The sequence below is a fragment of the Meleagris gallopavo genome, chromosome 1 (assembly GCF_905368555.1).
Source record: "Meleagris gallopavo chromosome 1, MGAL_WU_HG_1.1, whole genome shotgun sequence".
NCBI classification, from domain to species: Eukaryota; Metazoa; Chordata; class Aves; order Galliformes; family Phasianidae; genus Meleagris; species Meleagris gallopavo.
In genome coordinates, this window is record NC_139404.1 from 64,480,599 (window position 1) to 64,493,518 (window position 12,920).

Sequence of the window (12,920 nt, forward strand, 5' to 3'; positions counted from 1 at the left end):
TTTCCTGACATATTTACTCATTTACAGTTTCATAGAAATAAAGGAATACAGGGAAGTGTTCAGAAGAAATGTGATAATAGGGAAGTACCCCATCTTTTGTTTGCAGGCCTGGAAAGTGGTAGGTCCCGATTTGATAAGTCTTCCCTAACAACATGCTCCATTAACCAGGATAGATTGTAATGGATGTGTCCTGATGCAGAAGGAGAAACTGAACATTTTCCCCTCTGTACTGCAGCAAATTTTACAATGAAGAAAACTCAGTTGGAAATGAATGAAAGATTCCCATGAATGAATGAATGAATGAATGTCTGTCATGGCTAAGTTCAGAGACTGATGTTTCATAATACAGAATTTCCTATCCATATGAGCGAGACAAATTATAAAAGTGTCTAGCTGCAGGGCTGGTAGAAATGAGGACAGCTCTGCTGAGCTGAATAAAACACCATTGGCTTAGAAATGATTCTGACATGACCTTAGTTTTTCAGAACATAATTTTTTTGCATGAATTGCTTCACAGAACTGAAATTTATTTTATTCTATTTTCTGGCATAGGACAAGCCTGTACTCGCTCCTGAGCCTCTGGTTATGGACAACTTGGATCCTCTAATGGAGCAGCTTAACAGCTGGAACTTCCCAATCTTCGATTTGGTAGAAAAAATTGGAAAGAAATGTGGTCGGATTCTCAGTCAGGTAAGAATGACATCTCATCTGTGATGACTCGCTAGATTATTGAGATTTGATTTATTTGACGTAGTGCTAGGACCCATAAGATGATTATCCTGTAAATGATGATCCCTGACATGTAAACTAGAGCTGACAATATGAATTCCTTGTCAATAAATTTCTTACTTTTAAATTCTCATCACTTTTAATTTAACAATGTGAAAGAAAAAAAAGCTAGATACCTATTTTGCCTGCTTCTATCCACAAACAAGTTCGCATAAACCCTTTTGAACATCCTTACCTATCTACAGGATCTGCTTTCATCCCTTACCGAAGTATTTTGTGAAATGATTTCTCATGGAGTCCACCATGGGAGTGTTAAACAGTAAAAATACTCAGTTTAATGCAGGAAATCCTTTTCTATATTGGAGATTTCAGTCAGGAAGTGCAAGAAAGTAAGGTTTCAAGAAGTGGACAAAAAATAGTCTTTGCTGTATTTCCTCACCTTTAAAGAATGAACATTTGGATAGTAAATTGAGATCATTATTCTGTCAAGACTAATTTTCTATGAATCAGGATGTGAGAGCTTTATGCTCTTTCTTTTCAGATGTTGATTTTTCATTCTCTTCTCTATGTTGAATGAAGATACTGACACACTGACACAGCCCTTCTGTATTCAGCACAGTTGATATCAATTCCATAATCAGTTTCTTGGCTGAACTCTGCTCTGTGGTTCCCCTTTTCCTAGCATATTGACAAATCAGACATTTTTTTCTTTTATGGAGGTATTCAAGTTTATTAAATGGAAGATCAAGTAATTATATTTAGGATTGTGAGGAGAAAAAAAACAGCACAGGAGACTGATATAGTATCACTTTACAAGGTATTATGTAGCGATGAACACTGGAAAGAAGTATTTATCTTTATTAGAATGTGGGAAAATAAACACCCACACACAAACACAGTGGCTGGTTGGTCAGATCTGAGAGCATGGTCTGCCTTTTATCATTCTGTATTTTTCAAGTAACATACATACTTAACCAGCCTACCAACTCTCTAGGTTAGTTTTGGAGAAAGAGGCAAACTGTGGCTGGATATGGGCATTGATATATATTTACCGTTGATGGAGACAACCATGCAATACACAGGAGGCATGTGATTAACATTCTCTTCTACGTGTTCTTTGTCACGATTTTGTTTAGCAGCAAATAATCTTAAAGACTAATGAATGAAACATAAGAAAAAATAGAACATTTCTAGTGTCATAACTAGCAGTTTGAATGATCAAGTTTGAATGAACAAAAGTTTCTTCTAGCTTTGTCTGGCTACTTATGTAGGTCTTCGACAATTTACCAAGTTGCATGGAATTCTGTACCTCTCAGGACAATTTCCTTCTGCTGCCCATGCTTTTCATTAAGACTCCACACTCTGTTTCTAAACATTTCCTTCTTGATCACATTGTTCTGTGTACATTCTCACTGTTGCAGTGTCATAAAATGAGGCCTGTGAAATATAACAGAGAAACATAAATAAGTAATATTTGTGAAAATTCACCATCTTCTGTAGCAGCTGTTCACAATAACTCCCAGTGTCTTAGAGCAAAATGTAGCAAGTTCAACCTTGTTCTTAAAATAAAGATAATTCCTATTGTTCTTTCCTCCACCTACTAAGACGTTCCTAACAAAATTATTTTCAGAAGTAAGAGATCCAAAATAAGCAATTTGTTTTCTGCAGATAAAACGTATTGTCTTTTTCTTGTATCATTTCAAAATGCTGGATAGTATCAACAAAGGAAAACAAAAGCTGTAATGATTTATTCTCTGCTTTTTGCCATTAAGTGGACTCATCCATTAAAAAATAAGTAAATTAACAAGCTGAATTAACTATGTTTGTCTTGCTAGGTTAAATTTATGAGATGGAACAAAGTGGAGTTGACATGTGCCTCTAGGGAGGCATTCAGTTTAGAAAGCAAATGCTGGCATAGTGACTTTAAAGCTGCTTGGGATGTCTGTTTCTCCTTTTAGTAATGTTAAATTTATTTAGATATATAAAAAGACCCTGAACTAGTTGGTGGCCATAGAGGCATCTATGCAAAATACAGTGGAAAGCATCCTAAACATGGCACTAACCAATATGCATAATAGGGGTTAGGGAGGAATTTGCATACCAATCTAATTTGAGAAAGGAACAGCAAAGCTTCCAACTGAGATGGTGCTTCACAACAGGCCATAAAGTTAGATAATGCTTTCAGTCACACTTCTTACAACTCGTACAAAAATAAAAACCTGCAGAAGAGAAACTCATGTTCTTTGGAAAGCAAATAAAGAATGTGTTAAAGGATAGGCTAAAGTCAAGGTCCCTCTCCAGCTTTTATTGCAAAGCCTGAGAAATACAAAACATTGGTGGTACTTCTGCAGTTTTTCTACACCAGCAGCATTGAGATAGAGTGCTGTCATTGCAGTGCTTGGATGGTGCCAAGAGGAATATTTGGACATCTCATGATCGTGCATGACTTCTGAAGAGAGAAACTGCAGCAATTATAGGGGGGAGTAGGGAAATGCTAACCTAAACCTTGCACAAATCCTCTGAGACTTGAATGTATGCCCCTTACACCTAGGAGAGGAGGTATGTGTGAATGACGATCCCCACTTCTAAAAAAGCTTCCATTAGAAATCATAAGGGAGAAGCACTTGTTCCTGTTCAGACAGCAGCATGAGGGGTAGCTGTGTTATAAATGATTCACCCAAGCACTAGCAGCTGTAGCAGAGACAAACAGAAGATGGAGGCAGGAGGGAGGAGGCTGCGAGAGCAGACAGTATGAAGTGGCTGGGCATTGCCACAGCTTCCTCAAGGCTTGTCCTAGGTTGTGGGGGCTGCACCACAGCTGTGAGTCTAAATGATTACATCTCTAAATGACTTGCTTGGCTGTTTCTCTGATGACCGGAGAAAATAATGCCATTTCACTCTAAGTCATGGGGAAGAGCTACCATTCATATCCATCACAACCTGCTTATTTTCTCACTAGCTGCAGAATTTTCCCCAGAAAATCCAAGGAAAGGGGAAAAAAAAAATGCCTTTATTACATATTTTACTTAAGGTCCCTGTTCTGTGTTGGTGATGTAGCACTGGAAAGTTTGGTCTTGCAGGTTAATATTCCTTTATCCTTCCACTTTGAGGACAGAGACATTTAGCACGAAACATGGAGTTCATCATTCAGTGATCTAAGACTGGTGTGTGAAATACATTATCTCTCTGTATGAGAAAGATTGAATCGAGACTAATTCACTTCAACTACCATTCCAGATAGATTAGCAGGATTCTATGTGCCTTCTAATCCAAATTACACATAAAGACAGTCTCTTTGTTCTGCCTCAGTAGAACAGGATCTCAGTTTTGCCTTTTACAGCCCCACATTTTCTTTTCCTTCTGTGAAATGACACTACGGTTTTCACCTGGGCTGTCTCCCTCCTTTGTAGACTGCATCCATTTAAATACAGAACATTGGAAATCACAGAATCGTATAGGTTGAAAGGGACCTCTGGACATCATCAAGTCCAACCCCCTGCTAAAGCATGATCTCTACTGCAGGTCACACAGAATCGTGTGCTGATGGGTCTTGAATATCTCCAGAGAGAGAGACATCACAGCCTCTATGGGCAGCCTGTTCCAGTGCTGACCCCCTCAAAATAAAGAAGTTCTTCCTTGTGTTTGTATGAAACTTCCTGTGTTCTGGTGTGTGCCCATTGTCCCTTATCTCGTTGTTGCTCACTTCCAGAAAGTCTGCCCCCATCAACTTGACTCTGGCACTTTAAATATTTATAAACAGCGATGAGATCCTCTCTCAGCCCTCTATTCTCCCAATTGAAGTGTCCCAAGTCTCAGATCTTCCCTCATCTGGCAGATGCTGCAAGTCCGTAATCATCTTTGTGGCCATTTGCAGGATTTTTTCTAGGAGATCCCTCTTTTCTGAACTGAGGAGCCCAGAACTGGGCACTGTATTCCAGATGTGGCCTCACCAGCACAGAATAGAGGGGGAAGATCCATTCCTTAAACTTTCGGAAGGAACTGCTCACAGGTCACATGTTTATATATGTGGTGTACAGTAGGAAATAGCTGTGGATAGTCATTTGGTTTACATTAGGGTGTGAAACTCAGAGCAGAATTTGTAATAATTTCTTATCAGTATAGCACTCATCCTTTCAAATGTGTCTTAAGTTGCTTAGCTCTAGACAGACCATTACCTGATAAATGGCATGAAAAGGACAATATTTAGCTAACAGCAGTAAATAAATGAAGAAGCTGAAAGGCTTTGGGGTCTGATCTGTGGAAGAAATGAAGAAGTGATACAGTAATTTTAAAATGTACCATTATTTTCTATGTTCAAGCTTATTGTGCATTTTGTCCATTTTGTAATTGTTCCTGTTTGCATTTCTGAACTTACATCTCTCCTGAACACCCCCTCACTCAGCCATCACATTCTCCTTTTTGATATATTCTCTCTTGGATGTCTATAGCAACTTTAAGCTGCTTGCTGCCTCTGAAATCCTAAAGTCATTCTTCCAATTTTATTGCCAAAATGAGAGGTAAAGGAAGGAGATGATGCTGAGAATCCCAATCATTCTGTCCTGTTTCTCATTCTTTCACTTACTCCCTCTTTTTCTGGGAAATGAATTGTCTCACAAATGCTTCTTGAAGAAGTTTGTGGGGAAATTTTCCCAAGACACTAAGGAGCTCTGGCTATTTGCCTGTGTGTATGCTTCTGAGGTGATGGCAGAATATGGGAGATCCATGTGCCTGAAAGGAAGAGAAGAACATCTGGAAGGATGTATTGAAGGAACAAGAACGGTTTGGTAATGATAAGTTGTCTGTTTGTCTGTGCTACGAAAATGCAAGTAGCTGCTGCTATAGCTGAATCAGATTATGTGCTTGATAAAATACTACCAAGAAAGCAGATTTTTGTGGGATGATTGGAGAGAATGATTTTTATATGTAATTTTTAGATTATTTCTGGACGACTTAGCAGAATAATGTTTCTTTTTTTTTCTTTTTTTCTTTTTTTCTTTTTTTCCCCAGGTATCATACCGGCTTTTTGAAGACATGGGGTTGTTTGAAACCTTTAAAATTCCAGTGAGGGAATTTATGAACTACTTCCATGCCTTGGAATGTGGATACCGAGAGATACCTTGTAAGTAAACATTCCCAGCAGATATTAGCACTTCCTTAAAGCTTTGGGTATTTTCCATACACTTAGTTATTGAAGCATTTTTTCTCTTATTATACCACGTACTTCTTTTTTTAAACAAGATGCTCTTTTTCATTAACCTTCTTATATGTTAACTGAGATCATACATTCTCCATGCATATATTACTTACATTTACCACTGCACATTGTTTCAGAAGACATTTGTGCAGTGTCTAACACAAATAAATAACAGAAAAGGGTGATTGAAAAGCTCAATAGCAATAGCTGACCGTACTGTATGCATGAAATCATTCATGCTTTCTTGATTACTAAGAGAGGAATATTTTTCCTGACTTCTGCTGCATCACTGACAAATAGATGGCTCTTTAGTCAGAGGCCGGTTTTATTCCATAGCCTCACTCATCCTCTTTCATTGCATTTGCTGTTTCACATTGTTTAATAATAATTCATGGGAAATATTTTTGCAAGCTTGCAACCAGATGGAACTACCATATACAAAGAACAGTTTTCTGATGACATGTTTTCTGATGATGCAAGCATATCCCTGTCCTAGCTGAAGTTCACTGAAACATTCCCCTCTGTGAGAGATTTGGATTTTTTACTATTTACAGAAACAGTGCTATGTTATCAAAATAGACATGCATTGTAAAGGAGAAAAGGTAGACAAAGTAGTTGGGTGCCTCCTGCTCTTCCTCAACTACGCCTAGGCTAGTATTTTTCAGTGTGAATCATTTATTCACTGAAAAGCCTGCTTTCAGTCATCCTCAAAGTACTTGCTAATTCAAATCTAACTTAACGAACTACTTCAACTGTGAAAGACTATTTTTCTCTCCGGAGAAGAAAGGGGGTTATCGCCCTGTTAGCTGGCAAATAAAACCTATGCTGAGAAATATAAGACACCCTGTTTACTTTCACCTCCCAGAAAAATGTCTGCAAAATTGATATAAGTCATATAGTCTCACTCTTAAAATATTAAATATAAATTGGAACAACTAAACAGTGAGGAACTGAAAGCAAGCTGTCTCAGGATGCCCTCCAGCCAGCTGATTTGGACTCTCTGTTGGGAAAGTGGGACAACAAATTTCAAATCTTTCCCTGTGTTTGAATCTGAGAGGGATTATAAACAGCAGATTATAGCCTGAGGCCTTGTATATGAATGTCCGGCAGTCTTTCCTCTTTGTTTTCAACAACTTTCAACATTTCTCTACTCATAGGGGCTCAGGAATTTTTGTGAATCTAGCCTTCCATTTCTGCGGCTTTTCTTATGTGTATTTCATTTTATAACCAAATATTTTGTCTGATACATAACTAATTTACCTTTCAACTTTTTATTTCTGTGAAGGAGTAGAAAACAAAACAACTTGCTTTGATTGAACAATGAAATCAAACAATGAATTGAACTGAAAAATGATGACTATTCCAGTTGGATTAAATTAGTACAGATGTTTATCCAGCTTTTATCCTATAGAAAAGCTTTAGAGCCCTGTGCAGAACTTGATTTTGCATGAGGAGATTAGTACTTCAAGAAAGACAGGAAGGAGATCTCTTCCTTATTTTCCTTTTTTATTTCCAAAATATATCCATTCCTATGCTGCTTACCATTTTGTTGTTAAAAAAATAATTAAAGAATTGTAGCTAATGATCACTAACAAATATTTAAAGGGGAGGATAACAGGAGAGCAAGAGAGGAAAGTGAGGGGTAAATACTAGGGTCAAGTGGCATAACATTATGCCCACATTTAGTAAGCAAAGTGACTGCAAACTGTAAATATAATAAACGTTTGAGTATTACAACCATCTGCCCTTGGCAGGTAGAATTCTAGGCTGACTTCTAGGCTCCAGACCGCTCACCAGTTTCGTTGCCCTTCTCTGATATATTCCAGGGCCTCAATGTCCTTTTTGTAGTGAGAGGCCCAAAACTGAACACAGTACTCGAGATGCGGCCTCACCAGTGCTGAGTACAGGGAGATGATTACCTCCCTGCTCCTGCTGGCCACACTATTTTTAATGCAGGTCAGGGTGGTGTTGGCCTTCTTGGCCACCTGGGCACACTGTCAGCTGATGTTCACCTGAGCATCAACTAACACTTCCTATTCCCTTTGCTCTTCACAGTCATCCAACCACTCATCCCCAAGCCTATAGAGCTGCACGGGGTTATTGTGGCCAAAGTGCAGGACCCAGCACTTGGCGTTGTTGAGCCTCATCCCATTCACCTCAGCTCCAGTGAACCAGCTTATCTAGGTCCCTCTGAAGGGCCTCACTACCCCCAGGCAGATCAACACCACCTCCCAATTTGGTGTCATCTGCAAACTTACTGAGGGACACTCAATCCCTTCATCTAGGTCATCAATAAAGATATCAAACAAGATGGGCCCCAGTACCGACCCCTAGGGGACACCACTTGTGACGGGTCGCCAGCTGGACTTAGCTCCATTAACCACTGCCCGTTGGGCATGGCCCTCTAGCCAATTCCTTACTCAAAGAAGAGTATACCTGTCCAGGCCACGGGCAGCCAGTTTCCCCAGAAGAAGCCTGTGAGAGACCGTGTCAAAAGCTTTGCTGAAGTCTAGGTAGACTACATCAACAGCCTTTCCCTCATCTACCAGTCTGGTCACCCAGTCGTAGAAGGAGATGAGGATGGTCAAGCCTTTCATGAACCTATGCTGGCTGGGCCTGATCCCCTGGACATCACTCACATGTTGTGTGATCTCACCCAAGATGATTTGCTCCATAACTTTCCCTGGTACCAAGGTCAGGCTGACAGGCCTGTAGTTCCTCAGATCCTCATTACAGCCCTTCTTGTAGATGTAGTATGCAATTGCTTTGAGCACTGTAGTGTTGGGTCAGTAAAATGGTGAAGTTCTCTGTGCCTGAGCAGAGGGTGCCACAGGTATAAAAGCAGGCTGCTTACATGTCTTGCTACTCCCTCAGAGTACAAAGGTTTTTCCACCTCTAATTAATGCAATCAACTTTACTCACTGCTTCACAGAAAGGAGTTCTGAACTTGTGCTGGTAATTTTTCTTAATGATAGATATGTGACATCTCCAGTGCTATCCCAACTCTTGACTGTTACCTTCTTTCTGTAACATAATTCCATTCCTATGAAGACTGTTCCAGCATTTAGTTTGATTATGAGACACATATGGCTGATTAGCATTATCCGGGCGTCTCCCATTAAAGTGAATGATTACCTAGAGATATAGCCAGCTCCTCTGAGTTAGAGGGATGAGGATAGGCTGCCAATGCAATCCCATATTTTTCTTTTTTGCTCTCTGCTATGCATTTGTGCAGAAGTCCAGCAGAGGTAGCATAACCACAGATCATAATTTGGAAAAGCAGATTTCTAAGAGTGTTATCTAATCACTATACTGTCTCAAATTAGCCTAAATTGCAAGTTGAAATACTTGTCTTTCAGTGATTCTGCCCCAGATGTAAGCTATGGTTGTGGTGCAGCAGTATTACTCCTCTTCAAGCATCATGTTTGCTCTTGTTGGTGTATATTTACATGATGCTCTGTGGTGAACTAGCATGCAATTCTTTTTTCAGTTACTTGTGTTGATTGTTTATCTGGCCTTGAAGGATTTGTGGGAAAAGCCTTGAAGTGACTTATCTCTCATTTCTGCAAAGAGAACTTGTAGCAAGCCAGATAACAGGAGCTGGGGCCTCAGCTCTTAATCTCTGGTCAGCAAACCACAGAAAAGAACCTGGTTTAACTGTGCAACATGCACGTATCCTGAGCTTGATTTTGTGGAGCTACCATTAGCAAGTAGGTTGAAATCTGGCTACTGAAGACTTTGAGCTTTTTCAACTGATTTCATTGGAATCAGAGGTTAACAGTGAATATTCAACTCAGTGGCATTTAACTAGCAAAAGGTAGCCACTGGAGTGAGGAATAGAGCTAGAAGACTTATTGTTTAATACTTTCTTTGCAAAGTTTCTGCAAACTGCTCTGCTGCTATTTTTCTCTTTCTGGACTGATACGAAGACTTAGAGTTGAATTTGCTTCATCTATGGTAAAAGAAAAGCTAAGCATTTACAAAAGACAGCTGTTATTCATGGTTGTGATAACATTGGATTTGTCTCTGGCTCAATTGACTGCCATGCAGTACCCACTAGATGGTGCTGATTTCCCTCTGTCAGAAATAATCATGTTTAATGGTGAAGTCATTTGTTTTGTATCACAGATCACAATCGAATCCACGCAACTGATGTTCTGCATGCCGTGTGGTACCTTACTACTCAGCCCATTCCAGGACTCCCAACTGTGATTAATGATCACGGGTCAGCGAGTGATTCAGGTATATTTAAATATACAAGTATATATGTTGTATTTTTAAAACTTTTGACAAAATTTGCTGGAAGAAAGCCAACAGCTGAGCAATGAGTGCTGTACTTGTTATAAAGAGTAGTACATTGGATGCTGAATGTATGTTTGTATAACTTAGAAGAGAATGGAATTGGTGTTCCAAAACCTAATATTTTATATTCAGTGTGTGAATGCAAACCTTTGTGGTTGCCCTTAATAACAGGTGTTTATTACCATTTGAATTTTACAGTAGGTTTTCTTCTAAGAAACTGTATTAGCAGTGCTTTCCATTGCTCCTATAAAGATGTAAACCTTTAAGTCTTCAAACCCTGCATTATTTTGCTATTATGAAGGCACAGGAACACACAAGTGGAGGCATGCACTGTTGCTTCGTGGTGGTTGTGAAGTGTCCCTTTGCCATTCCTCACTGTCCCCAAAGAAAGAGACTTGCTACTACCTTGCAAGACCATCCATCTGCTGTCTTATGATTCCTACTTACAAGCAGATTTTCTTATTATTGCACCTTTGTATTAACTTCTCCAACTTTAGGTATAGCAACTAGGGGGCCTGTCTGTATTTTGTGGGCGTTCTGAGAGATTTGCCGTTAAAGCAGAAGTTTGTTCCACAGGGAACATTTCTACTTCAACGTTTTTTTGCTGGTGTTTTTGTGGCACACACATGCCATTTGTGAAACTCTTGAGGATGTTTTGGTGGTGGAAAGGGTTGCTATTCCTGGAAAATTTTGTTAGTTATCATACCAGCAGGGGATATCATAACAGCCTCCAATCATAGATCAAGAGAAATGGGTTGAATGAAAGGGATTGAGGTTTGGGGATTTTGGTGTTTGTTATTTGAAATATAATCATAGAATCATAGAATGGCTTGGGTTGGAAGGGACCTCAAGGATCATCAAGTTCCAACACCCCCCCTCTGCAGGCAGGGCCACCAACCTCCATATCTAATACTAGACCGGGCTGCCCAGGGCCCCATCCAATCTGGCCTTGAACACCTCCAGTGACGAGGCATCCACAGCATCTCTGGGCAGCCTGTACTATCACCTCACCACTCTCTTGGTAAAGAACCTCCCCCTGACACCCAACCTGAATCTTCCCTCCTTCGACTTAAAACCATTTCCCCTTGTCCTACAGTTATCTACCCTTTCAAAGAGTTGACTTCCCTCCTGTTTGTAGCCTCCCTTTAGGTACTGGAAGGTTGTAGTGAGGTCACCTTGCAGTTAAGTGCTGTTCAGCTGCATATGAATTCATTCAATGCATCTCACAAAATCTGCCACTGACAGGGACACATTCAAGCTGTTTCTAAAAGAGGCTGGTAAGAGGATTAGCAGCAAAGAAGTAGAAGTCTAGACCTTGGATTGGAAAACATGCATCTACACCTACTGAATTCATAAATGCTATTCTACTACTTTCAGAACAGACAGTATTTCACAGACTAATCTTTATGGTGAAGCAATTAGATGAAGGTGTTGGAAAGATCAAGTTACCCACAAAGCTCCAGCATGTCAGTATTATTGTCAGTACTTTTTGTAGTTTGAGAGCAGCCTCTGCTGGAGGAACATCCCTGGAGGGATCTGAAATTGTACCTTTCCAATTGCTTGCTTTACTGCATCAGGTCAAGTATGCATCAGAAAGCATTCAGGTCAGAACATGTTTACTCTTCAGTTAGCTACTGTGAATTCTCCACTCCTTCTGCTTTGCTGTTCCCATATGTTTCAGCAAGTCTCTGAAGAAAAAAAAATGGTCGGGAATTTTCTAAATGTATTTATTTCTGTTCAGATTCTGACAGTGGAATCACTCACGGCCATATGGGTTATGTGTTTTCGAAGACATACACACCTACAGATGACAGCTACGGATGCCTAGCTGGCAACATTCCAGCTCTTGAGTTGATGGCTCTTTACGTAGCTGCAGCCATGCATGATTACGATCACCCAGGAAGGACTAATGCCTTTTTGGTGGCAACAAGTGCTCCTCAGGTAATTAAGACATCACTGTTAAGTTCAGAATGTGACAGATTTCAGTTGTCACTGGTGCCTGCAGCTTAAGCACAATTCTACCGAATACCAAAGTAGCTTATCAAAGTGACAAAAATAAACACTTACCTTGGGGATTGCCAGTAAGTCTCTTTACACACCCTCACCACATTCTATTACTGGTACTGTTAAGAAAAGTGTAGATAAAATGTCATGGTGAAGGAGAAGACTGACACAATTTATAACTGGGAAATAAAGGAAATATCATTCTGCACAATAAGGCACAGAAAGATAAAAAGAAACAAACAAACAAAAAAAGCCAGTAAAACAAAACAAACAAAAAGAAACCACCACCTGTGTAGTTGCCACGTGCGCCAGACAAGTAAGTTTCTACTTACAATCATAACAAATATTTTCTATTGCTCCTGCAGTATATGAACAGCTGCAATCTTTTACAAACGTATCTTTACTTTCTGCCTCTATCAGGGAAAAAGATCATCTTAGTTTTACAAATGAGTAATTGAGACTTACCTAAGGTTACATGGAAATTGCTGCCAGTGCTGGCAGTGAAATTCAGCAATTCTGATCGCTGTTTATTGGCTTAATTATGAGATCATCTTTATTTACTTTACGTAGCTGACCTGCTTGGCTTCAGCATACTGTGTTGAAAGAGAATTCTGTGCACAAAGGAAAAAGAAAGGTATTGTGATGGTGCAAAGTTGGGTAGGGATGCAGAAGTTCTGTATCTGCTCACTAA

At 39.7% G+C, this 12,920-nt stretch overlaps 1 protein-coding gene across 1 annotated transcript in view; it reads left to right on the top strand.

Annotated features, from left to right (window-relative positions):
• Positions 1 to 12,920, top strand: part of PDE3A (phosphodiesterase 3A) — a 246,164-nt gene that overhangs the window by 215,095 nt on the left and 18,149 nt on the right. The window contains exons 9-12 of the mRNA XM_085231279.1: positions 553 to 690; positions 5,737 to 5,848; positions 10,052 to 10,165; positions 11,967 to 12,166. Coding sequence (XP_085087405.1) covers positions 553 to 690; positions 5,737 to 5,848; positions 10,052 to 10,165; positions 11,967 to 12,166 — 564 coding nt within the window. The remainder of the gene's footprint in view (positions 1 to 552; positions 691 to 5,736; positions 5,849 to 10,051; positions 10,166 to 11,966; positions 12,167 to 12,920) is intronic.